This window comes from Delphinus delphis, chromosome 10 (genome assembly GCF_949987515.2).
Source record: "Delphinus delphis chromosome 10, mDelDel1.2, whole genome shotgun sequence".
In the NCBI taxonomy this organism is placed as follows: domain Eukaryota; kingdom Metazoa; phylum Chordata; class Mammalia; order Artiodactyla; family Delphinidae; genus Delphinus; species Delphinus delphis.
In genome coordinates this window covers 40,553,046-40,577,113 of record NC_082692.2, presented here as the reverse complement: position 1 = coordinate 40,577,113, position 24,068 = coordinate 40,553,046, and the positions used below count along the sequence as shown (strand labels likewise).

The window sequence follows — 24,068 nt, the reverse complement described above, 5'->3', positions numbered from 1 at the left end:
CTGAGCCCCTCTGCAGCCAAGGGGCCAGAGAGGGTCCCAGAGCCATCCACCCAGAGCTCTCCAGGCCTGCGGTGCCCCTCCCCGCCATGCCTCCCCTTCCCCAGCCAGCCCCTCCTTCCAGCCTGACACCCCTGCACCCGCCAGGTGGTCCACCATGACCCCTGCCGTGGAGGAGCTGGCCACTGGAACGGCCTGTACCGCTTCAAGCACCTGGCCACGGGCAACTACCTGGCTGCTGAGGTGAGTGGGGAGGCAGAGGGCATCCTGGGAGCTCAGGCCGTGCGTGCACGAGCATGTGTGCCTGGCACACGTCTGCACAGAGATACATGTGTCTGTGGACCCTGGCTTCTCTGCACTCATGCATCTACTTAACAAATATTGTCAAAGACGTGCATGACTATGAATAAGTCTCACAAATATGACTGTGTCTCCTACTGTGTGCCAGGAGCTATTCTAGGCACCGAGGATACAGCAGTGAGCATGACGCCCAGCCCTTGTGGAACTTACATTCCACGTCCTTGTCTGTCCGTAACGCACAGGCTTGTGTATATTGGGGCATTCATGTGTGTATGTCCGTATCCATCTGTGGGTCTTTGGAGAGGGGCCGTGAGGGCAGGGCCTGGGGCTCTAGTTGGTGCCTCCTCCATGTCAACAAGGAGTGGCATGAGTTTGGGGGCTGGGATGGGCACCCTTGGGAGGTTGGGGGGGTTCCTGACTGCCCCAACCCAGGGCCACATGTAGACTGTATTTTGGAGTGGGGGTCATGTGGATAGCCCCCCTATCTTGTACCTCTGAGCAGGAGAACCCCAGCTACAAGGGTGACGCCTCTGATCCCAAGGCAGCGGGAACGGTGAGGACCAGAGAAGGGTTCCAGGGCCGGGAAGAGTGACTGTGCACAGCTCTGGGGTGGGCGGGGGTGGGGCCGGGGAGGCCGCGAAACCCTGGGAGGTGGGCTGGAGGGAGACGGCCTCTCAGGTGGGATCCTGGGTGGTTTCAGGGGGCCTGAGAGGAGGAAGGGGCTCCTGCCTGAGTTGAGGTCCTCACCACAGGGTGCCCAGGGCCGCGCAGGTCGCCGGAACGCTGGGGAGAAGATCAAATACCGCCTGGTTGCTGTGCCCCACGGCAACGACATTGCTTCTCTGTTCGAGCTGGATCCCACCACGCTGCAGAAAACCGACTCCTTCGTGCCCCGGTAGGTAGGCGCTGTGTGCCTGGGCGCCGGCGGGGGTGCCCAGGCTGGCACCTGGACTCCCTGCACCCCCCACTCCTCTGTCCTTCTGAGGTCCTTTGGCCTCAGGACCTGCCATGAGTTGCCCCTCTGGGGATGCAGCTCTGAGGCCTGTAGGCAGCTCACCACCACTGAATGCTTGCCATGTGCCCGGCCCTGGGCCCTGCACCCTGGGTGCCGCCTTGTGCTAGTTCTTCATCAAAATGCCTTTGCTCCAGGGCTTCCCTGGTGGCGCAGTGGTTGAGAGTCCGCCTGCTGATGCAGGGGACGCGGGTTCGTGCCCCGGTCCGGGAAGATCCCACATGCCGCAGAGTGGCTGGGCCCGTGAGCCATGGTTGCTGAGCCTGTGCGTCTGGAGCCTGTGCTCCGCAACGGGAGAGGCCACAACAGTGAGAGGCCCACATACCGAAAAATAAAAAAAAGCCTTTGCTCCAGTGTTCTTTAAAGCCACTCAGCCTGGGGCTCAGGCACGGGCGGCATGACAGCTTGTCCAGGGTGCATTGGATGTGACGGCTGGACCTCCTGACATTTAAGGCCCCCCCAACCCCGAGATTCTAAAATGTAACATCAAGAAACTTCCTGGGTGTCAAGCAGGCTTTAGCATTGACTGGCTGGCTGATCTCAGGCAGCTGACTCTGTCACTTTGCCCCAACTTCCTCACCTGTGAAGTGAGACTATCAAGTTGCCCGTCAGCAGGGCTGATGGGAGAATTCATTGAATCACTGTAGGCCCGCGATCCCTTATCGGAAACTTGGGGCCAGGTGTACTTGGAGATTCAGGTTATTTTTCATTTCTGAATGTTAATTGTATTTCATAATCAAAGACAGGAGTATTTTCGCCGTGAAAATACTACATGCGTAGTTGACACTAGGTGGGATAGTTTAAATAGCCTCATTTGTCCCAATAAATTTGGGTCCTGAGCTTGTAATTAAGCCTGGGCTTTCAGAGCTTCGTTCTGGGGAGACTGGGCAAGGCATGTGGGCCTGGCAAAGCGCAGCAGTTAGTACAGGGCCTGGGGGCCGTGTTGCTGGTCTCTCTTCTCTGGCTCAGGCTCCTCACCTGGAGGGGACCTGTGCCTCTGTCCCACGGCTGCTGGGTGTGGAGGCAGGTGGAAGATGGGAAGCCCCAGGGGTTAGAGCGGGCAGACTGCCGGGTTACGCTCCGTGGCGCACTCCCCCTGCTCTGTCCGCCCCCCTGCCCGCAGGAACTCGTATGTCCGGCTGCGGCACCTCTGCACCAACACGTGGATCCAGAGCACCAACGTGCCCATTGATGTCGAGGAGGAGCGACCCATCCGGCTCATGGTGTGGGGCCCATCGGGGCTAGGGGGCTGGGCTGGGGGCTGGGCTGGGGCCCAGGCTGGTCCCTGAGTGCCCTGCTGACCTCTGTCCCTGCAGCTGGGCACGTGCCCCACCAAGGAGGACAAGGAAGCCTTCGCCATTGTGTCGGTTCCTGTGTCCGAGATCCGAGACCTGGACTTTGCCAATGACGCCAGCTCCATGCTGGCCAGCGCCGTGGAGAAACTCAACGAGGGCTTCATCAGCCAGAATGACCGCAGGTGGGCCTCAGGGGCAGGGTTGCCGAGGTTTCCTGAGAGCCCTTGTCCTCCTGGGGCCTGTGTTTCACAGAGGAGTCACAAAGCAGAATCTGGATAGGCTGGGTGGGGGCAGGGTGACAGAGGTGGGGACTGGTCCCTGTGGGCCCCTGGCTGACCTTGGACCCCAGCCTCACTGCTCACATACTCCAAGAACTAGCCTTGTGATGGAGCCATCATTACCCCTGTTTTACTGATGGTGGGATTGAAGCTCAGAGAGGTTAAGAGACTTGCCCAAGGTCACACAGCTAGGAAGTGGTGGATGGAAATGCAGAGCCCTTCACATCAAACACCCTGCCTGTGTCCTATTGGTTCTTTCCAGATCGGAATATCCTGAGATTCTTTGTCTAGAGGGCACTTTGGATCCAGGATGGGTGGGGTGAGGGGTGTGTTTGGATAGCAGTTCGGGGTGAAGCTGGGAGAGAAATGGAAGGCAGATGATGGGCTCTGTGCTGTGACAGCAGGGCTGGCACGTGCGGAAGGACTGGTTGCCCCAGGGGGCATGTGACGGGGGTCCTGGGGGTTGCCCAGGGTCGGCACCTCACACTCGTCACCCCTGGTGTCCCTTCGTGAAGATTTGTTATCCAGCTGCTGGAGGACCTGGTGTTCTTCGTCAGCGACGTCCCCAACAACGGGCAGAACGTGCTGGACATCATGGTTACCAAGCCCAACCGGGAGCGGCAGAAGCTGATGAGAGAGCAGAACATCCTCAAACAGGTGGCCATGCACATGCATGGGGGTGGGCGGCCTCGGGGAAAGGCCAGTGACCAGGGAACAGGACACCTTTTTTTTTTTTTTTTTGGCCGCACAGCATGTGGGATCTTAGTTCCCTGACCAGGGATTGAACCTATTCCCCCAGCATTGGAAGCACGGAGTCCCAACCGCTGGACCGCCAGGGAAGTTCACTCCTGCTTTTTTTTTTTAATTTTGGGAACAGGACGTTTTGTGAACGTGAGCTTGCCTTTTCCCATCTCCAGCTGAGCTGCAGTCTCCCTGATGTTTCTCATCAATTCCTTTTAAAAATTAAAAAAAATATTATTATTATTTTAAAAAAATGGAGGTATGGTTGATCTTATCATCTCTTAAAAAAAAAAACAACACCCGCAATATTTATTGCGCTCTTACCATGTACCAGGCACTGCCCTAAGTGCCCTACATGAATCGACTCATTTGATCCTCCCAACCTGGGGAGAGCTTATTTATTAATCATTATCCCCATTTTACCCATGAGGAAACGGAGGCACGCAGAAGTTGGAGTAACTTGACCAAGAATCCACAGCTAGGAAACAGCAGGGCCAGGATTTGCACTCAGATATCAGGCTGAGAACTTGAGCTTTTTCTTTTTTTAATAAATTTATTTATTTTATTTATTTATCTTTGGCTGTGTTGGGTCTTTGTTGTTGCGCATGGGCTTTGTCTAGTTGCGGCGAGCGGGGGTTACTCTTCGCTGCGGTGAGCGTGCTTCTCGTTGCGGTGGCTTCCCTTGCTGCAGAGCATGGACTCTAGGCACGTGGGCTTCAGTAGTTGTGGTACGCAGGCTCCGTAGTTGTGGCACACGGGCTCAGTAGTTGTGGCTCTAGAACGCGGGCTCTAGAACGCGGGCTTGGCGTTTGTGGTGCATGGGCTTAGCTGCTCTGCGGCACGTGGGCTCTTTCCAGACCAGGGCTTGAACCCATGTCCCCTGTATTGGCAGGCGGATTCTTAAACAGTGCGCCACCAGGGAAGCCAAAACTTGTGCTTTTTTAAAAAAAATTTTTTCTAAATTTTTATTATGAAATTTTTCAAACGTTGGGAAAGTATTGAAAGAATAGTACAACAAACACTGCCTGAATTCACTTGTTACCACTTTGCCAGCCTGGCTTTATATAATCCTACATCCCCACATCCATCCTTTTGGACAAGGCAGGCCTGTGTCTGGTCTCTTAAGCTCTGGCCACACGGGCCTGGCCTGCCTTTTCTCTTAGCCTCAGACCCCTGAGCTGCAGTGAGCCGCAGCTCTTCCCCCAGAGGCTGAGCCAGGCCCAAGATCTGAGTTGGGATTAGAATTCACGTTGGGGAGGGACAGGCTGAGGCCAGCGTTGGGATTCCAGCCAGGAGAGGGGAGTGAGTAAGGGGTGGGCGGGGGTCATGGTCTAGCTTAGAATCAGCTCAGGGTTAATGTCAGGGTGGCTTCCAGGCAGGGTCAGTTTCGGGCTTAGGATTCTTGGGACAATTAGGGGTGCAGGCAGATGTAGGGATCCCTCCTGACTCTCCCTGCTTCCCTAGATCTTTGGCATTCTGAAGACCCCGTTCCGTGACAAGGGGGGTGAGGGCCCCCTGGTGCGGCTGGAGGAGCTTTCGGACCAGAAGAACGCCCCCTACCAGCACATGTTTCGCCTGTGCTACCGCGTGCTGCGCCACTCCCAGGAGGACTACCGCAAGAACCAGGTGGGCTGCCCGCCGCCTGGACTGCTGCCCCTTCACCTGCTGGCCGGCTCGCTCCCTCCCTCACTCCTGCTCTCATTCACTCAGCACGTGTTCACCAAGGCGCACCCGCCGTGTGCCAAGCGCCGTCTCAGGCCCCAAGGATGAGGATGCTGCAGGGAACCAAACCAGATAGTGGGGCTGTCCTCACAGCGCACAACCTGGCTCCATCCTTAGAGGGGCCTCATGCTGGGTTTAACTCTCCACTGTGGCTGTCTTGAAATTCTTAATTTTTGAACAAGAGTCCTGCTATTTCTTTTTTTTTTTTTTTAATATTACCTCTGGTTTATTTATTTTTGAAATATAGTTGATTTACAATGTTGTATGAATTTCTACCATACAGCAAAGTGATTCAGTTATACATACATATACATTCTTTCTTTAATAGTCTTTTCCATTATGGTTTATCATAGGATATTTTTAAAAAATTAATTAATTAATTTATTTATTTTTGGCTGCATTAGGTCTTTGTGGCTGCGTGCAGGCTTTCTCTAGTTGCGGCAAGCGGGGGCTACTCTTTGTTGCAGTGCGCAGGCTTCTCATCGAGGTGGCTTCTCTTGTTGCAGAGCACGGGCTCTAGGCGCGTGGGCTTCAGTAGTTGTGGCATGCGGGCTTAGTTGCTCCACGGTATGTGAGATCTTCCCGGACCAGGGCTCAAACCTGTGTCCCCTGCACTGGCAGGCGGGTTCTTAACCACTCTTCCACCAGGGCAGTCCTATCATAGGATATTGAATATAGTTCTCTGTGCTCTACAGTAGGACCTTGTTGTTCATGCATTCTATATATAAAAGCTTACATCTGCTAACCCCAACCTCCCACTCTGTCCCTCCCCGAACCCCCTCCCCCTTGGCAACCACCAGTTTGTTCTCTATGTCCGTGAGTCTGTGTCTGTTTCATGGATAAGTTCATTTGTGTCATACTTTAGATTCCACATATAACTGATATCATATGGTATTTGTCTTTCTCTTTCTGACTTACTTAGTATGATAATCTCTAGTTGCACCCATGTTGCTGCAAGTGGCATTATTTCGTTCTTTTTTTATGGCTGCGTAGTGTTCCATTGCATATATATACTACATCTTCTTTATCTACTTATCTGTTGATGGACATTTAGGTTGTTTCCATGTCTTGGCTATTGTAAATAGTGCTGCTGTGAACATAGGGGTGAACATATCTTTTTGAATTATAGTTTTGTCTGGATATGTGCCTAGGAGTGGGATTGCTGGATCATATGGTAATTCCATTTTTAGTTTTCCGAGGAACCTCCATACTGTTCTCCATAGTGGCTGCACCAACTTACATTCCCACCAAGAGTGTAGGAGGGTTCCCTTTTCTCCACACCCTCTCCAGCATTTGTTATTTTTAGACTTTTTAATGATGGCCATTCTGAGTGGTGTGAGGTGATACCTCATTGTAGTTTTGATTTGCATTTCTCTAATAATTAGTGATGTTGAGCATCTTTTCATGTGCCTATTGGCCATCTGTATTTCTTCTTTAGAGAAATGTCTATTTAGTTGTTCTGCCTATGTTTTGATTGGGTTGTTGTTTTTTTTTGTTGTTGGGTTGTATGAGCTGTTCGTATAGTTTGGAAATTAAACCCTTGTCGGTCGCATCATTTGCAAATATTTTCTCCCATTCTGTAGGTTGTCTTTTCGTTTTGTTTATGGTTTCCTTTGCTGTGCAAAAGCTTTAAATTTGATTAGGTCCCATTTGTTTATTTATTTTTTTATTTGTTTTGCCTTGGGAGACTGACCTAAGAAAACATTGGTACGATTTATGTCAGAGAATGTTTTGCCTATGATCTCTTCCAGGAGTTTTATGGTGTCATGTCTTATATTTAAGTCTTTAAACCATTTTGAGTTTATTTTTGTGTATGGTGAGAGGGTGTGTTCTAACTTCATTGGTTTACACGCACTGTCCAACTTTCCCAACGCCACTTGCTGAAGAGACTTCTTTTTCCCATTGTACATTCTTGCCTCCTTTGTCAAAGAGTAATTGACTGTAGGTGTGTGGGCTTATTTCTGGGAAGAGTCGTGCTATTTCATTTTTACCGGGCCCCACCAATCATGTAGCTGGCCCTGCCAAACAGACAGGGTCCCTCCCTCGTGGGGGTTTCACTCTGGTAGGGAGATGGATGGTGAGCTAAATAACTATATTACATAAAACTGCCCTCTGCCCGGAGCTGGCATCCTCTCCTGGACCCCTTAGCTTCCTAGGGTTGGGGTCCCCTGCCGGTGTCGGGTCCTTGTCTGGGGCCCTGGAAGCGGTGTTCTGGAGCAGAGCTGGGCTCCCTGTGACCCCCAGCCCGGCCACCCCCCAGGAGCACATCGCCAAGCAGTTCGGGATGATGCAGTCCCAGATTGGCTATGACATCCTGGCCGAAGACACCATCACGGCCCTGCTGCACAACAACCGCAAGCTCCTGGAGAAGCACATCACCAAGACGGAGGTGGAGACCTTCGTCAGCCTGGTGCGGAAGAACCGGGAGCCCAGGTGGGCCCCCCTCCCCCGCCATACCACCCCCCTCCCCCCTCCCACTGCTGCCCAGGGGAGAAAGCTGCTGGTGCTGGCTGTTAAATATTGAAATCCTTCTGCACTTGTTGATAAACTGCCACCTCTCTGAGGCCCTGGCCCCCCCAGCCCCTCCCTATGTCCCCTCCCATATTTGGCCCAACCTAGCAACAAGGGGGTTGACTCCTGGTAGAGCAGGAGGCCCCCAGACCCTTCTCCAGCGGCCAAGCCAGTGCCTGCATTGGATCAGTTAAATATTTTGAATATCACTCCTTCCTTGTGTCTCCTTTCCTCTGACCCTCTGGACTCCCATTGAGCCCCAGGGTGATGACTGTGGGTCATCCCTCCCCAGGGAGCCGGGAGCCCACATCCCTGTCTACAAGCTTTGAGAAGGTTGCAGGAGCAGCAAACTCCAAGTGCCAGGGAGCTGGTGCTGCCAGCTGGGGAAGGAGCAGGGTGGGCTTTGTCCCCACTGGGGGGCCACCTCTGAGTCCCTCACCCCACCCCTGCTGTCACCACTCCAGGTTCCTGGACTACCTCTCTGACCTGTGTGTGTCCAACCACATCGCCATCCCCGTCACCCAGGAGCTCATCTGCAAGTGTGTGCTGGACCCCAAGAACAGTGACATTCTCATCCAGACCGAGTGAGCCGGCTGCGCTGTCTCCTACCTGCAGCTCACATCCCCCCCACCAGGCCTCCACCCTGCCCGGAACCCCCGCTGCCTTAGAGCTGGGGCCCTGTCTGGGTTCACGCTAGAACCTGCAGGCTCTCTGCAGATACCCAGTACCTGCTGTGTGGCCAGCTCGGAGCTCGGCACTGTGTGGGGGAGGGGATGGGGGCACAGAGGAGAATGAGCCCAGGCCCCTGCCTTCCAGAAGCTCATGGTCTGTCTGGGGTCGCAAGCTGGAGGTGGGTCCCACAGGGGAGGCAGCCTGACTGGCCCTCAGCCCAGCTCTGGGAGGGGAGGTCTGTGTGGCCGGGGGTGCTCGGGGAGGGCTCTGGGCCCCGCTCCCTGTGATGGGTTCCGTCGGTCTGCAGGCTTCGGCCCGTGAAGGAGATGGCGCAGTCCCTTGAGTACCTGAGCATCGAGTACTCAGAGGAGGAAGTGTGGCTCATGTGGACCGACAAGAACAACGAGCACCATGAGAAGAGCATCAGGCAGCTGGCCCAGGAGGCGCGGGCCGGCAACGCCCACGATGAGAACGTGCTCAGCTACTACAGGTGCCTCATGCTCCTCCCAGGGGGCCTCGCCAGGCCCTGCCCCGGGACGAGCCCCAGCAGCTTCGCGGGGGCTCCTGCCTCTGCCTTCACCAGGGAGGCTAGGTGATGGGTGACTGGGCGGCCCGAGGAGCACTGGGTGGCCTGAGGCCGGGCTCAGCACAGTGGTGAGGCCTGAAACAAACCCACACCTGTCCCCATACATTCGTATTTAAAAAATAAGAATACTAGATAACACTCATCAAGGGCTCACTGTCTCCTGGGCACTGGTCAAAACACTCACCCAATCACTCATTTCAGCCTCACGACAACCCTGTGAAGTAGAGACTATCATTACTCGCATTATAAAGTTGGGGAGACAGGCACAGAGAGGTAAAGGAACTTGCCCAAGGTGACACAGCTGTAAGCAGGGAGCCACGATCCAAACCCAGGCTGCCTGGCCATGGAGCCTGGGGTAGGTAATGCAGGCCTCCGAGGAGGAGGCAGAGGGCATGACTTGGTGCAGAACAAAGCTTCCTACAGCCTTCATTTCTATAGCTCTTCCACCCTGGTCTTGCACCCTCCCCTCCTCTGTCTCCCAGTCTTGCCCTCAACCCCCTGCCCGAGCAGGGTTCCTCTTACCGAGCTCTCCTCCCTTCCCCCTCCCAGCCTTTCTCTGTGCCATCCCTCTTCCCATGAAGACCTGTCCTGGCTGAGCCAGAAGCACCTTCCTCCTTAGCAAAGAGGGGAGATTTGCTATTACTTAATCCCAGACTGTGTTTCTGTCCACTTGGCTTGCTCAGAATTGGGTTCTGTTACGGTGGCTGGTGCGTGGTTTAACCTAAGTCCCTTTGCCACTTTCTCAAGTCCTCAGCAGGCCCAGGCCTGTGCCAGCAGCCCTTGCGAGCCCACCTGCCACGTCCTCACCGTCCTCCCTGTCCCGCAGGTACCAGCTGAAGCTCTTTGCGCGCATGTGCCTGGACCGGCAGTACCTGGCCATCGATGAGATCTCTCAGCAGCTGGGCGTTGACCTCATCTTCCTGTGCATGGCGGACGAGATGCTGCCCTTTGACCTGCGTGCCTCCTTCTGCCACCTGATGCTGCATGTGCACGTGGACCGTGACCCCCAGGAACTGGTCACGCCCGTCAAGTTCGCCCGCCTCTGGACTGAGATCCCCACGGCTATCACCATCAAGGAGTGAGCTGGGTGGAGGAGGGTGGGCAGGGTTCGGCGGGAGGGGGAGGATCTCAGGGGACCCTCATGCCTCGCTGCCTCCACCCCCAGCTATGATTCCAACCTCAACGCCTCCCGAGATGACAAGAAGAACAAGTTTGCTAGCACCATGGAGTTCGTGGAGGACTACCTCAACAACGTGGTCAGCGAGGCCGTGCCCTTTGCCAATGAGGAGAAGAACAAGCTCACCTTTGAGGTGGGCTGGGGTCAGCAGCACGCTGGCTTGCCCCCTCCTGGGTCTCGGTCACTCCCCAGGGTAGGGTGTGGGATATACGACCTCACTTCCCTCAGTGCCCCCGCCACTGCAGGGAGACCTCATAGATCGCTGGGAGGGAGGCTTCTCTCCTGACGCCCCGGAGAGGGCTGCCTCCCCCTCGTCCACTCACCACATCAGCCCAGGGCTGGGTCACGGGCCCCTGGCAGGAGCCACCCGCCACTTCTTGCATTTCTGCCCTGTCCTCCCCACAGTGGCCTCCTCTGCAGGCCTCTCTTCCTCGGTAACCCTCTGGGGTCAGGCTGCCCTTGTCTGGGACTCTTTGGTTCCGTGTCCATGCAGCCTTGACATCCTAGAGCCTTTCCCGAGGAATCTGTCCCTCATTATACTCCCTGGGCTGGCCTCACCCACAAGACCACGCCCTTCATGAGGCCCCACCCACCACACTTTGGCCCCACCCACACTCACCTCGGCCCCACCCCCTCTCCGCAGGTGGTCAGCCTGGCGCACAACCTCATCTACTTCGGCTTCTACAGCTTCAGCGAGCTGCTGCGGCTCACACGCACTCTGCTGGGCATCATCGACTGCGTGCAGGGCCCCCCAGCCATGCTGCAAGTCTATGAGGACCCAGGCGGTGAGGCTTTGCTCCGTCGGGCCATCCGCTACCCACCCTAGTGTTTCTCAGTCTCCTTTTACCTTTCCCATCGACCCTCCTGTGCCTCCTGCCTCCTGGCTCTTCTGCCAGTGAGTGTCTTAAGCCCCAGTCTCCTCCAGCCTTGGCTGGACCAGAGAGGCCCCCTGCCTAGGCACTGTGGAGACCCTGGGGTCTGGGCGAGTTGCCTTCCTACATAGCCTGGTCTTGAGGGAGATAATGACACCCTGCAGGGGAGCTCCCAGTCAGATGGGGGGACACACCCTGCTATCAAGAGGAAACAGCCCAGCCGTCAGGGACACCCACTGGTGGCGAAAAATCATTCAAACAAAAAGTGCACGGAGGCTGACCCCTGGCCTTTAGTGCTCTCCACACAGTGTCCCCTGAGTCCCCCGTGCTCTGTAACAGCTCTCGTGATTTCCCACATGAGAATTCTCACTGATCTCCCCACACAGTTCACCTTTGCCCTGGCCCTCCCTTCTTTTCCCAGCTTTGGCTGAAAGCTCACCTCCCCCAGGAAGTCTTCCTGGGGTGGAGGAAGCCCTGCCCCTTCCTTAGGGTGGCTTTGCCCTGCAGCTGAGAGAGACAGAGTCAGACCAGGTGCTCCTGCCGTGTGTCCTCTGTGACCCCCTCCTGCTCGCCGCTCTGCAGGCAAGAACGTGCGGCGGTCCATCCAGGGAGTGGGGCACATGATGTCCACCATGGTGCTGAACCGCAAGCAGTCTGTCTTTGGCGCCCCCAGCCTGCCTGCCGGCGCCGGTGCCCCTGAGCCGCTGGACAGAAGCAAGTTTGAGGAGAATGAGAACATTGTGGTGATGGAGACCAAACTGAAGATTCTGGAAATCTTGCAGGTGGCTGGGCCAGGAGCGTGGCGGGAGGTGTTAGGAACAGGGCAGGAGAACGGGGGGCAGGTATGAGGAGGTTGGTGAGGTGAACCCCCCTCAGATCATAGTATCTAGTGCTGGGAGGCTCCACGATGAGCCGTCTAGCCCAGTGGGTAGCCCAGTGGGTCTCAGAGTGTGGTCCTCCGACCAGGAGCATCAGCCTCACCTGGGAACTTAGAAATGCAGGTTCTTGGGCCCCACCTGGGACTTATGGATCAGAGACACTGGAGGTGGGGCCTGTTGTCTGTGCGGTAACGAGCCCTCCTAGTGGTTCTGGTGCGCGCTGTCCCCTCATTGTCCAGATGAGGGAAGGGAAAGCGGGGAGGGGACTCTTCTGCAGTCACACAGGTTTTGAAGCAGAGCTAGAGATTTGAGAGCTTGTTTCCTGGTGGGGTGGACACAGTCATCCTTCTTCTGGGTGTCTTCTGGGTCTGAGACTCCTCAGCAGCACTTGGGGAAGGGGCTTTATAGGGTCCTGAGAAGGGATAAGGACCCTTTGCTTTTGCTGTGCTTCCACCAGAGGATGGGAAGGGTAATGCAGTGATGTCCCTGGGGACCCAGTCTGGGCAGGGTCTGTTTAGGGGAGTCAGAATAGGGGACTTCTAACTCATTCTGGGGGCTGGGGGCTTCCAGATCTGAGTCCTGGGTGTGGCCAGAGGCTCTGTGCCCCATGATGACAGAGGATAGAGGTCAGTCAGGGGTGTCTGCAAACCCTGTGTCCTCACCCCCCACCCCGCCTCTCCTGCTCCCCCATAGTCCTTGGTTCCCTCCTACTTCCAGGAACCCCAGGGTCTGTTTGGCAGAGAAGGATAGGAGGACAAGAGTCGGCCTTTGGACCTGGGGAGCTGCCTTCCCATCCCTGTTAGCGTCCAGCCTGGGAAAGAGGGACTGAGTGGGCTGTGACGGGGGGCGGTCTCTGCCTCATTCTGAGAGGAGGTACCATTCACCATCACTGAGGCAGGAGCTGGGGAGAGGGCGCCCTGGACCTCCCTGGGAAGAGGAGTCCTTATTTATTTATTTATTTTTATTGAAGTATAGTTGATTTACAACATTGTGTTAGATTTCTGCTGTATAGCAAGTGATTCAGTTATACATATATCCACATGCTTTTTAAATATTCTTTTCTATTATGGTTTTTCACAGGGTACTGAATATAGTTCCCCGTGCTAAACAGTAGGACCTTGTTCTTTATCCATCCTGTATATAATAGTTTATGTCTGCTCATCCCAAACTCCCAATCCTTCCCTCCCGCACACCCCTGTTTCCCTTGGCAACCACAAGTCTGTTCTCCGTGTCTGTGAGTGTGCTTCTGTTTCGTAGGTAGGTTCATTTGTGTTGTACATTAGATTCCACATATAAGTAATATTGTATGGTATTTGTCTTTCTCTGTTTGACTTACTTCACTTAGTATGATAATCTCCAGGTCCATCCATGTTGCTGCAAATGACATTATTTCGTTCTTTTTAATGGCTGACTTATATTCCATCGTGTATATGTACCACATCTTCATTATCCATTCCTCTGTCAATGGCCATTTAGGTTGTTTCCATGTCTTGGCTGTTGTGAATAGTACTGCTATGAACATAGGGGAACAGGTATCTTTTTGAATTATATTTTTGTCCAGATAATATGCCAGGAGTGGGATTGCTGGGTCATACTGCAGCTCCATTTTTAGTTTTTTGAGGAACCTCCATACTGTTTTCCACGGTGGCTGCACCAGCATGCCTTCCCTGGGTAGGGGAGTCTTGATGTTGTTGGTTGTGTTGTCCCATAGGGTCCTGAACATCAATGCTGAGCCTCCGGAGTGCTGGAACTCGTTCAGGGTGGCCCCTCACTCTTCCTGGAGCGAGATTGGCCTCCTGACCTCAGACCGGTCCTCACCCCATCCTCTCCTCCTTCTCCAGTTCATCCTCAATGTCCGCCTGGATTACCGGATCTCATACCTGCTGTCCGTCTTCAAGAAGGAGTTTGTGGAGGTGTTTCCCATGCAGGACAACGGGGCTGATGGCACAGCCCCAGCCTTCGACTCCGCCAGTGAGCCCCCACCCTTCCCTTCACCCTGACTTCATGCCGAGGCTGTGTGACTCGTCCAGGGGTACACAGCCGTGGGCTGCGGCCTGGGGTCACTTCAGGCCAGCTCCCCAGCCTTGCCCCCATTTCCCAGTCTGCAAGGGCCTTTCCTCTCCATTGTCTCATTTAATTGCCCCAATGAGGGCACGGGGCAGGGGTCATCCCCTCCATTTCCTAAATGGGGAAACTGAGGCCCACAGCGGGGCAGGGACTTGCCCAAGGCCACAGTTGGTCACAGGCTGAGCCGGACCAGCACCCCCAGCCCAGAGCTCTGCTCGCCCCGGCAGGGCAGGGTGGCTGATCTGGTCCCTGCCACGGTTGGTTCCACCTCTGCCGCCAGAAGAGTCAGGCAGAGGGGCAGCCAACCAGCCAGTGTGGGGAAGGGGGTGGTTTGGGCGTCTCCCTGCCCCCTCTCCCCAGTGCTCCCCATCTTTCCTGGACATGGACCAGCCACTTGCCTTCATCTGCGCCCTCTTGCTCCCCACAGCCGCCAACATGAACCTGGACCGCATCGGGGAGCAGGCGGAGGCCATGTTTGGAGTGGGGTGAGGCCAGGGTTGAGGCTGGGGGTTGTGGATGGGGTTGGGTGGGTGATGCGGACACAGGCTTGAGACCCCTCCCCCCTCGGTTAATCCTCCTGCAGACCCTTACCAGGCTCTGGGGTGGGGGTGCCCCGGCTTTGCACTCTGACCCTCCCTTGCCTGCCCAGGCCCAGTGATATCGGGACCACTTGGGCCCCACTGTCATCCTGGTCATCCCCCTGCCTCCCCTCAGGGCAGTTGTGCCTTTGTGTGTCAGGACTTGGGCCAGGTGGCTGGAGGGATGTCCCTGTGTCCCACAGCAGGGAGGGCAGCCTGCTCTTCAGAGGGCTGGAGCAGGGTGGGGAGGGTCACCCCAGGAGCTGGGGGCTCTTAACTATTTCTGTGCCATGCCTTTGGCGTCTGGTGAAGGCTTTGGCTCCCTTCTCAGAATGGCGTTTTTATTTTTTATTTATTTATTTATTTTTGCCGTATGCGGGCTTCTCACTGTTGTGGCCTCTCCCGTTGCGGAGCACAGGCTCCGGACGCGCAGGCTCAGCGGCCATGGCTCACGGGCCCAGCCGCTCCGCGGCATGTGGGATCCTCCCGGACCGGGGCACGAACCCGTGTCCCCTGCATCGGCAGGCAGACTCTCAACCACTGCGCCACCAGGGAAGCCCTTTTTAAAATTTTTTTTTTATTTTTGACTGTGCCGTGCGGGATCCTAATTTTCCGACCAGGGATTGAATCCGGGCCCACGGCAGTGAAAGCACTGAGTCCTAACCACTGGACTACCAGGGAATTCCCAGAATGGCGTTTTTAAATTCATAAAATAGTGTACACAAAATTACAAAGGAAACCAATGGCATTGAGATGCAGTTATCAAAATACTGGAGAAAACAAATTTGAAGTGACAGTTATATACGTGTGCCTCTCTATTAGCACATTAAATAACAATCTGTGCCTGGGGTGTAATTAGTACCATTACTCTGAAGTCTTGATGACTGTAAATGATATTTTGCAAATTTCTATAGCAACTCTTAGGTGATGGGAAAACATCTGTGATTTTTTTATTGGTGACAAAGTCACAGGTACCGCTAATTTTTTCTCACTGAAGGAAATGCTACGTTTTGGTGAGAGGTTGGTGAAAAGAAAGATGGATGTTTCCCCCCACCTCTGTTCACAGCCCCGGCCTCTAGCCATGAATCCCTTGGGGGTGTCTGTGGGTCCCCTGTGAAGAGTCCCTGCCTCAGCTGTTGTGTGGGACCTCAGGGGACACAGGGATCCCTGGGGTGCTCAGGGTGACAGCTGTTTGCAAAGTGAGGAGGAAACATCAATATTTTTAGCCAGCGTGACATGGGGCACCACGGCTACCTAATGGGTGGCAGGGAGCCTGCTTGTCCCCTGGGCCCCAGGAAGGCGCCGGCCGTGCCCCCCATCACCCTCCTCCCCGCCCCCCCCCACAGGAGGACGAGCAGCATGCTGGAGGTGGACGACGAGGGTGGCCGCATGTTCCTGCGCGTGCTCATCCACCTCACCATGCACGACTACGCGCCCCTGGTCTCGGGGGCCCTGCAGCTGCTCTTCAAGCACTTCAGCCAGCGCCAGGAGGCCATGCACACCTTCGAGCAGGTGCTGGCTCCCCTGCCAGAGCGCCCGGCCCTTGGGGAGCGGGAGGAAGGCCCGAGGGGGCTTCTCGGGAGCCAGCAGGCACCAAGCAGGTGGGCTGCAGACTGGACGCTAGGCGGGGATGCCAGGACGGAGCAGCTCACAGCCCCGGGGCAGCTCGAGATGCCTCCCTGGGGTGTTTGGCCTTGCCGAGCCCCTTAGAGGGGGAGCTGCGTCTTGGCCACCTCGGTCTCCTCTTAGCCTGGCTCCAGGCCTGTCATGTCTTATGAGGTGGACAGCACTTTACAGACGGCACACTCTATCACGTGCACCTTTGCTAATAAGTGCTTTGAATCATGCCTAGTGCGCACTCAGCCTTCACCAAGGGGACTGGCTTTGTCACTGTGATGTCATGTGGTCTCGACCGCTCCCTGTGAGAGGGGAGTGGTATTTAATGAGCGAGCGCCGTGTACCAGGCACTGAGCCCTGGGCTTGCATTCATGTAATTCTCCAAGCAGCCCCGACAGCGTGGTTTCTACTCTCATTCCTGTTTTACAGGTGGGAGAAATTGAGGCCCAGGGGGCTTTAGCTTTCTTCCCTTACCCACTGACCCAGAGCGGGTAAGGCGGGATAGGAGTCAGGGTTCAGTTCCCAGCATGCAGTGATGTCAGTATGCCTTGCCCCGCCCTGTTCAGGTTTTGCGTGAACAACTGACAGGCCACAGCAGCACGTGCCACGAGTCAGTGAATAACTGAAGCCAGCTGATGACGCAGCTCATGACCGGGGGTGCAGGGAAGCCTGTGGCCATCAGGGAAGGCTTCCTGGAGGCAGTGGACTTAGAACAGAGTCATAAATTCCGAGTAGGATCTGGCTCGGTGGAGAGGAGCAGTTGTAGAGTGGAGATGCCGGGAGCAGAGAGGCCGGGATAGTGCAGCGCCGGGAGTCTCTATGAGGCAATGGACCTGGGGGTGCTCTCTCACCAGGCACGCCTGTCCTTGACCTTCAGGTGCAGCTGCTGATCTCAGCCCAAGACGTGGAGAACTATAAGGTGATCAAGTCGGAGCTGGACCGGCTGCGGACCATGGTGGAGAAGTCAGAGCTGTGGGTGGACAAGAAGGGCAGCGGCAAGGGCGAGGAGGTGGAGGCAGGCGCCGCCAAAGACAAGAAGGAGGTGTGCGGGGTGCGGGAGTGGGGGCAGGGCCCCCGCGAGGGCTGGGCCTGGCTGACCCCGCTCCCTGTGCCCCCAGCGGCCCGCGGACGAGGAGGGCTTTCTGCACCCACCTGGGGAGAAGAGCAGCGAGAACTACCAGATCGTCAAGGGCGTGAGTGGCCGGGTCCTTGGGCGTGGGTCTGCGGGCCGGCCTCTTCCGCCTCCGCTCCCCGCCGCCTTGGAAGATATCCTCCAGCTTTCCTTGAGTGTTGAAAACAACTCTGCCAAGGTCCAGATGGAATTATTTTAAAGCCGAAGGAACTTAATGAAATTCCATCTTACAGTCATGTTGTTGTGTTAGCTTTGATGGGTGGGATTGGGCTTTTAGTTCTTTCCTGCCGTGCTGCAGGGATCTGATTCAGCGGCTGTGGCCTCCTTCCCGCTTCCTGTCCCCGGTGTGAGCTGGGGCTTGGCTGTGGCCGGCCGAGGGGTGGGTCGGGCAGAGGGGAAGCTTGAGGAAGTGGGAAGGGGCCCTGGGCTCACCCTCCCCTCCCCCAGATCCTGGAGCGGCTGAACAAGATGTGTGGCGTCGGGGAGCAGATGAGGAAGAAACAGCAGCGGCTGCTCAAGAACATGGATGCCCACAAGGTCATGCTGGACCTGCTGCAGATCCCCTATGACAAGGTGACACCCGACTTCTGACCTCTGACTCCCCGGGGCAGCTTCACCCTGAACCCTGACCCAACCCAAACCACACACTAACCCCTGATGCTGACCTAACTCGGCCTCACCCTGACCTTTTACCTTGGCCTGCCCCACATACCTTGACCCCTGAATCCAATCTTAGTGTCATCTTGACCTTTGACCTTCCACCCCTCATCCTGATCCACTTTGACCTTGAGTTGACTCCAGTCTCACCCTGATTCTTGACTCTGACCCCAGCTTCTGTTTCCCTCTCTGGTCTAATCCTCATCCTCTCAGCATCATTTTAACCTTTGACCCTCAACTTCCTTACCCTGACCTATGTTAACCCTAATCTGACTCCAGTCTCTCCTTGGCCCATGACTTGGATTCTGTACCCCAGCCTCACCCTGACCTCTTACCCTGACTGTCCCCATGCCCACCCTGGCCCGTAACTGCAGACATGGCCTCATCTCCACCACGGACCCCTCCCCTTGACTGATCTTGATGTTGATATTTCTCCAGCTTCACCCCACTCTTGACCCTGACACCCCCTCAGTGTTCACCTGATCCCAACCCATTAGCCTTGCTCCCCGACTCCGGCCTCATCTCAGCCTCTGACCCTCAGTCCCTCACACGTTTCCATATCCTGACCCACCTTGAACCTGGCCACCTTGGGGTCCCAATCCTGAGCCCTGACCCACCCCCACACCCGTCTGCGTTCTGGCCCCAGACCCGGCCCGGCCTTCACCCTGTGGTGGTCCCAGCACCCTCTCCCCTCCTGTCTGCGTCCAGGGCGATGCCAAGATGATGGAGATCCTGCGCTACACACACCAGTTCCTGCAGAAGTTCTGCGCTGGGAACACCGGCAACCAGGCCCTGCTGCACAAGCACCTGCACCTCTTCCTCACGCCAGGGGTGAGGGCGCGGGGCCCGGGGCTCCGGGGCAGGGCTGGGCTGCGGGATCCCCCTCTCTGACGGACGTCCTGCCCCCCTGCAGCTGCTGGAGGCGGAGACCATGCAGCACATCTTCCTGAACAACTATCAGCTGTGCTCTGAGATCGGCGAGCCCGTGTTGCAGCACTTCGTGCACCTGCTGGCCACCCACGGGCGCCACGTGCAGTACCTGGACTTCCTGCACACCGTCATCAAGGCCGAGGGCAAGTACGTCAAGAAGTGCCAGGACATGATCATGACCGAGGTGAGGGCGGCCGAGGGGTGCTCGGGGAACTCGGGCAGCGGGCAGGCAGGACCCAGACTTGGAGGAGTCAGACAGTGGGTCATAGAGAGGCCTTCGGGTGCTGGGCTGTGGAGGGGACTTGGGGGAGAATTGAGGACACAGAGGCTGGTCTTGCAGAACTTGGGCTGCGGCCTAACAGGACTCAAGCAAGGCCCAGGAGAAATTAGGCGCCTTGTAGAACTCAGATAACGGGCCTGAGAGAACTCATTCCTTCATTTATCATTTATTGTCGTTTATCATTTGTTGTCGTTTATTTACAAATCATGAGGCACCTGCTATGTACCAAGGACCAAGTATCCTTGGGGAAAATCAGTCAAATGAAAGCCCCGAGGGCAGTGTGCCGGGGGCACAGGGATCACAGCTTTTGTGCTCATTGCTGGGCCCCAGGGTCTGGCACATAGTAGGTACTCAGCAAACAAGGGGTGAAGGGCTGAATCTAAATCTGGAACAGACATGCTCTCTGCTCTGGAGCACCTCAGAGTGGGGAGGAGCAGGGAGAGAAAGGAGCAAACACTCAAGTGAGATGAGGGACTTATCAATGAGACGTCGTGTCTGGAAGTGCTGTGCGGTGTCAATTATTAATTGCTATTATTAAATTACCGTGACTAACCTAATCGCCGACACCAGAGGGATGCAGTGTATGCTCCTCGAGGGTTTAAATTACAGCTATGGGAGCACAGGGGAGAGACAGGGTGAGCCGGGAGAGGGGGGGATTACAAAGGACTTCCTGGAGGAGGCGCCTCTGAGACAAGCCCAAGTGGGATTTCTTTCCTTAGAGGAGGGGGGACTTCCTGAGTCTGGGGTTCGGTGTCCTAGCTAACAGCAGAGGGCCTGAGACATCGGGCAGCGGGCAGGGATGTCCCAAGGGTCAGGGAACCCCAGAAACTCAAGCACGAGAGGGTTTTCCTAAGTGTCGGGTGAGGGCTGGAATCAGAGTCCCAGAGTCCCAGTCTCTCCCTGGGAAGCACAGGAGAGGGCTGGGGCCCCAAGCCTGCTGGACTGAGGGGGTCTGATGTGCCCCCTTCCCACCCACAGCTGACCAACGCAGGTGACGACGTGGTCGTGTTCTACAACGACAAGGCCTCGCTGGCCCACCTGCTAGACATGATGAAGACTGCCCGGGACGGCGTGGAGGACCACAGCCCCCTCATGTACCACATTTCCCTGGTGGACCTGCTGGCCGCCTGCGCCGAGGGCAAGAACGTCTACACCGAGATCAAGTGCACGTCCCTGCTGCCCCTGGAGGATGTAGTGTCTGTGGTGACACACGAGGACTGCATCACCGAGGTGGGGCCTGTGTGCACATGGGGATCCCGGGGGGCTGGGGGAGGGTGCGGGGGTGGGGAGCCAGCCCCTCAGCCCTGCTGGGTGGGGCAGGGGGAGGGAGGGAGGGAAAGTGGGGGAAGTAGACAGGGCTCGGGAGGTGGGGAGGTGGTGGGAACTCGGGCAGAGGAGCAAGGGGAGGGTCGGGAAGAATCAGGGAAGCGCAGAGAGGAAGACCCGGCTCGTGCCCTGACCTCCCGGCCCCGCCTGCCCAGGTGAAAATGGCCTACGTGAACTTTGTGAACCACTGCTACGTGGACACGGAGGTGGAGATGAAGGAGATCTATACCAGCAACCACATCTGGACACTCTTTGAGAACTTCACCCTGGACATGGCTCGGGTCCGTGCCTGTCGGGGTGTGGGCTGGCAGACAGACCATGGCGGGGGGCCAGCGGTCTTCCAGGGGGTGGGAGTGGAGGGGCCCCCAGGCATCAGCCTCTCCTACCCCAGGTCTGCAGTAAGCGTGAGAAGCGCCTGTCTGACCCCACCCTGGAGAAGTATGTGCTGACCGTCGTGCTGGACACCATCAACGCCTTCTTCAGCTCCCCGTTCTCTGAGAACAGCACCTCCCTGCAGGTGAGCTCCAGCTGCTGGCGGCTTCTGTGTGGGCAGGGGTGGGGCGGGAGTCAGAATATATATATTCGTATTTGCTTGTAGCTTATAAAGATACAGCAGAAGAATATAAACGTGTATTAGTTATCAATGCTGTGTAGCAAATTATCCCCAAATATAGCAGTTTAAAACCACAAACGTTTATTATCTCACAGTTTCCGTGGGTTGGGAATTACAGGGGAAATTACCATAGAACAGGAATTCCTAAATTCACTTGGTACGATGGGTCCCAGGGTAGCCGGGGACACCTGGCAGCCCTTATGCACTGAAGCCAACGTGTGGCGATTACTGCAGTGGATGGCAGAGCCGAAGCAGGAGAATCTGACGCGCAGAATCATCAGTGTTGGCTAGCTGGTCGTGGTGTCCCTAGAACTGAAAGAGGTAGACAGTCTTCTTAAAGCCTTTCTTATCCATAGAGGCAGAAGAGCTCTAGGCTGTGAACGGGTGTTGGACTTGAATCCCTGAGAGTCACAGCCCCTCAATCCCCAAATTCCCAGACTTGAGCCAGGTCACAGCCCAGAGCCCCTTGAAAGGAAGAGACCCAGGTTCCCTTGAGGAAGGACCCTGCTACACCACCTAATTCATAAAGAAACACTGGAAGGACACACAAGAAACCAGTCAAAGGGCTGCCTATAGGTAGAGGGACTGAGGGTGGAGTGGGGATAGTGCTTCTGAGCGAAAAAACACTGGGTCCCGCCCTCCCAGCCAGGATGGGCTTGTTTTGAAACATATGTGTTTGGGCCCTGGGACCCCTTTGGGACTCTGGTGATGTGTATCAGCTTTCCCCACCTCTCATTAGCCACAGGGTAGAGCATGGGAGAATGGGGGTGACGGGGTCAAGACTTCTTTTTTTTTTAAGATTTTATTATTTATTTATTTATTTATTGGCTGTGTTGGGTCTTAGTTGCGGCCCTTGGGATCTTCTTTGAGGCGTGTAGGATTTTTCGTGGTGGCGCGCGGGCTTCTCTCTAGTTGTGGAGTGCAGGTTTTCCCTTCTCTAGTTGTGGCGCGCAGGTTCCAGAGCACGTGGGCCCTGTAGTTTGTGGCACGCAGTCTTTCTGGTTGAGGTACATGAGCTCAGTAGTTGTGGCGCGAGGGCTTAGTTGCCCTGAAGCACATGGGATCTTAGTTCCCTGACCAGGGATCGAACCTGCGTCCCCTGCCTTCTAAGGCAGATTCTTTCCACTGGACCACCAGGGAAGTCCCAAGACTTCTTTATTATTAATTATTTTTTTTGCGGTACGTGGGCCTCTCACTGTTGTGGCCTCTCCCGTTGCGGAGCACAGGCTCCGGACGGCATGTGGGATCTTCCCGGACCGGGGCACGAACCCGTGTCCCCTGCATCGGCAGGCGGACTCTCAACCACTGCGCCACCAGGGAGGTCCCCAAGACTTCTTGAAGTATTCTTTCTTATAACCTTTTGGTTTTTGAACCATGTAAATATATCCCCTTTCCACAATATTAATTTATCTGAAATTTTTTTAAAGGAAGAAAAGGGTCAGCAATAGGGTTATAAGCCCCAGGCCTGGACCTTGGGGAGTTCTCACAGGGCTGCCACGTATAGTTGCGCAGGTTGTGCACTGCTGAGAGGAAAGGAGGTGCCTTTTTCCAACTGGCACAAAAGCCCATGGTAGCTATTGGAGGCCTTATCCCTCCGCCCACGCCCAGACTCAGTAGGCTCTGGTCACCAGCCTGGGGCCGCCCAGGGTGGAGTGTGGGCCGGGCTGCGGCAGCAGGCACGTTGCCTCTTGCAGACACACCAGACGATCGTGGTGCAGCTGCTGCAGTCCACCACACGGCTGCTTGAGTGTCCGTGGCTGCAGCAGCAGCACAAGGGTTCCGTGGAGGCCTGCATCCGGACCCTCGCCATGGTGGGTGAGTGTGCTGGGGCACTGGCCAGCCCCTCCCCTCCCCTTCTCTCTCCTCCCTTCCCCTTCTCTCTCCTCCCTCGGGATGCCCGCCCTCAAAGTAAACACCTTATCCGGAAGCTCGCCCATCAGCTGCTCCTAGGTGGTGCTCAGTAAGTCCTTCTTGGTGTCTAACTGGCGTCTTGGCAATTGAGAAAGGCTGTTTTCTCCTCTGAGGCAGTTCCCTGGAGGAGAGTGCTGGGTGACATCCCCCGAGCAGAGTTTCTTGGGCTTACAGATGGTCTCAGGCAGGAGGGAGAGTTAGGGAAGGGGAGGGGGGAGGCGGGAGAGTGGAGGGGTGAGGGGTCAGAGTGGAGCCAGGCTGGAAACGAAGAGGCAAAAATTCCCTCTTTTTACCCTAAAAAGGGAAGAGGGCACCTCAGTTCAAGTGGGGGCCAGGGTGGGGGCCCCTGCACCCCAGGCCCCGTCCCCCAGTGCCACAGACCCTGAGCCTGGCCCCTCTGGCTGAGCCCTCACCCCCCACCAGCGCCCCGTCCCCTCTCCCCTCAGCCAAGGGCCGGGCTATCTCGCTGCCCATGGACCTGGATGCCCACATCAGCTCGCTGCTCAGCAGTGGCGCCAGCTGTGCAGTTGCCGCCCAGCGGAACGTCTCCAACTACAAGACGGCCCCGCGGGCCTTCCCCCGCGTCACACCCACCCCCAACCAGTGGGACTACAAGAACATCATCGAGAAGCTGCAGGTGGGCGTGGGGCTGGGGAGTGTCCCTCCCTGTGCTGCCCACGCTCCCTGGGAAGGGGCTGGCCAGCTCGCCCACTCCTGGGGGCTGCTAGGGGCAGGGGACGAGGGGCACCATTCCAGGGCTGGCGCTCGTGGAGGGCCGGCACACCCTTCGCTCCCAACGGCACCTTTGCGTTTAGAGGGCACACTCTGTCCACTGCCTCACTGGCCTCTAGAGGGGGTGTGGTGAGTTACTATCCCCATGTGGCAGAAAATCGAGGCCCAGAGGGGGCAAAGGGTT

General features: G+C 56.2%; 1 protein-coding gene across 1 annotated transcript in view; it reads left to right on the top strand.

Annotated features, from left to right (window-relative positions):
• ITPR3 (inositol 1,4,5-trisphosphate receptor type 3) overlaps nucleotides 1-24,068 on the top strand; it is a 66,715-nt gene that overhangs the window by 29,296 nt on the left and 13,351 nt on the right. Inside the window, exons 9-35 of the mRNA XM_060022001.1 lie at nucleotides 145-240; nucleotides 800-850; nucleotides 1,050-1,192; nucleotides 2,433-2,532; nucleotides 2,626-2,786; nucleotides 3,398-3,539; nucleotides 5,088-5,249; nucleotides 7,606-7,778; nucleotides 8,321-8,440; nucleotides 8,836-9,018; nucleotides 9,941-10,192; nucleotides 10,280-10,424; nucleotides 10,935-11,076; nucleotides 11,746-11,945; nucleotides 13,883-14,012; nucleotides 14,536-14,593; nucleotides 16,033-16,198; nucleotides 17,181-17,345; nucleotides 17,422-17,496; nucleotides 17,883-18,008; nucleotides 18,801-18,923; nucleotides 19,006-19,206; nucleotides 20,281-20,532; nucleotides 20,784-20,909; nucleotides 21,020-21,145; nucleotides 22,936-23,056; nucleotides 23,599-23,789. Coding sequence (XP_059877984.1) covers nucleotides 145-240; nucleotides 800-850; nucleotides 1,050-1,192; nucleotides 2,433-2,532; nucleotides 2,626-2,786; nucleotides 3,398-3,539; nucleotides 5,088-5,249; nucleotides 7,606-7,778; nucleotides 8,321-8,440; nucleotides 8,836-9,018; nucleotides 9,941-10,192; nucleotides 10,280-10,424; nucleotides 10,935-11,076; nucleotides 11,746-11,945; nucleotides 13,883-14,012; nucleotides 14,536-14,593; nucleotides 16,033-16,198; nucleotides 17,181-17,345; nucleotides 17,422-17,496; nucleotides 17,883-18,008; nucleotides 18,801-18,923; nucleotides 19,006-19,206; nucleotides 20,281-20,532; nucleotides 20,784-20,909; nucleotides 21,020-21,145; nucleotides 22,936-23,056; nucleotides 23,599-23,789 — 3,930 coding nt within the window. The remainder of the gene's footprint in view (nucleotides 1-144; nucleotides 241-799; nucleotides 851-1,049; nucleotides 1,193-2,432; nucleotides 2,533-2,625; nucleotides 2,787-3,397; nucleotides 3,540-5,087; nucleotides 5,250-7,605; nucleotides 7,779-8,320; nucleotides 8,441-8,835; nucleotides 9,019-9,940; nucleotides 10,193-10,279; nucleotides 10,425-10,934; nucleotides 11,077-11,745; nucleotides 11,946-13,882; nucleotides 14,013-14,535; nucleotides 14,594-16,032; nucleotides 16,199-17,180; nucleotides 17,346-17,421; nucleotides 17,497-17,882; nucleotides 18,009-18,800; nucleotides 18,924-19,005; nucleotides 19,207-20,280; nucleotides 20,533-20,783; nucleotides 20,910-21,019; nucleotides 21,146-22,935; nucleotides 23,057-23,598; nucleotides 23,790-24,068) is intronic.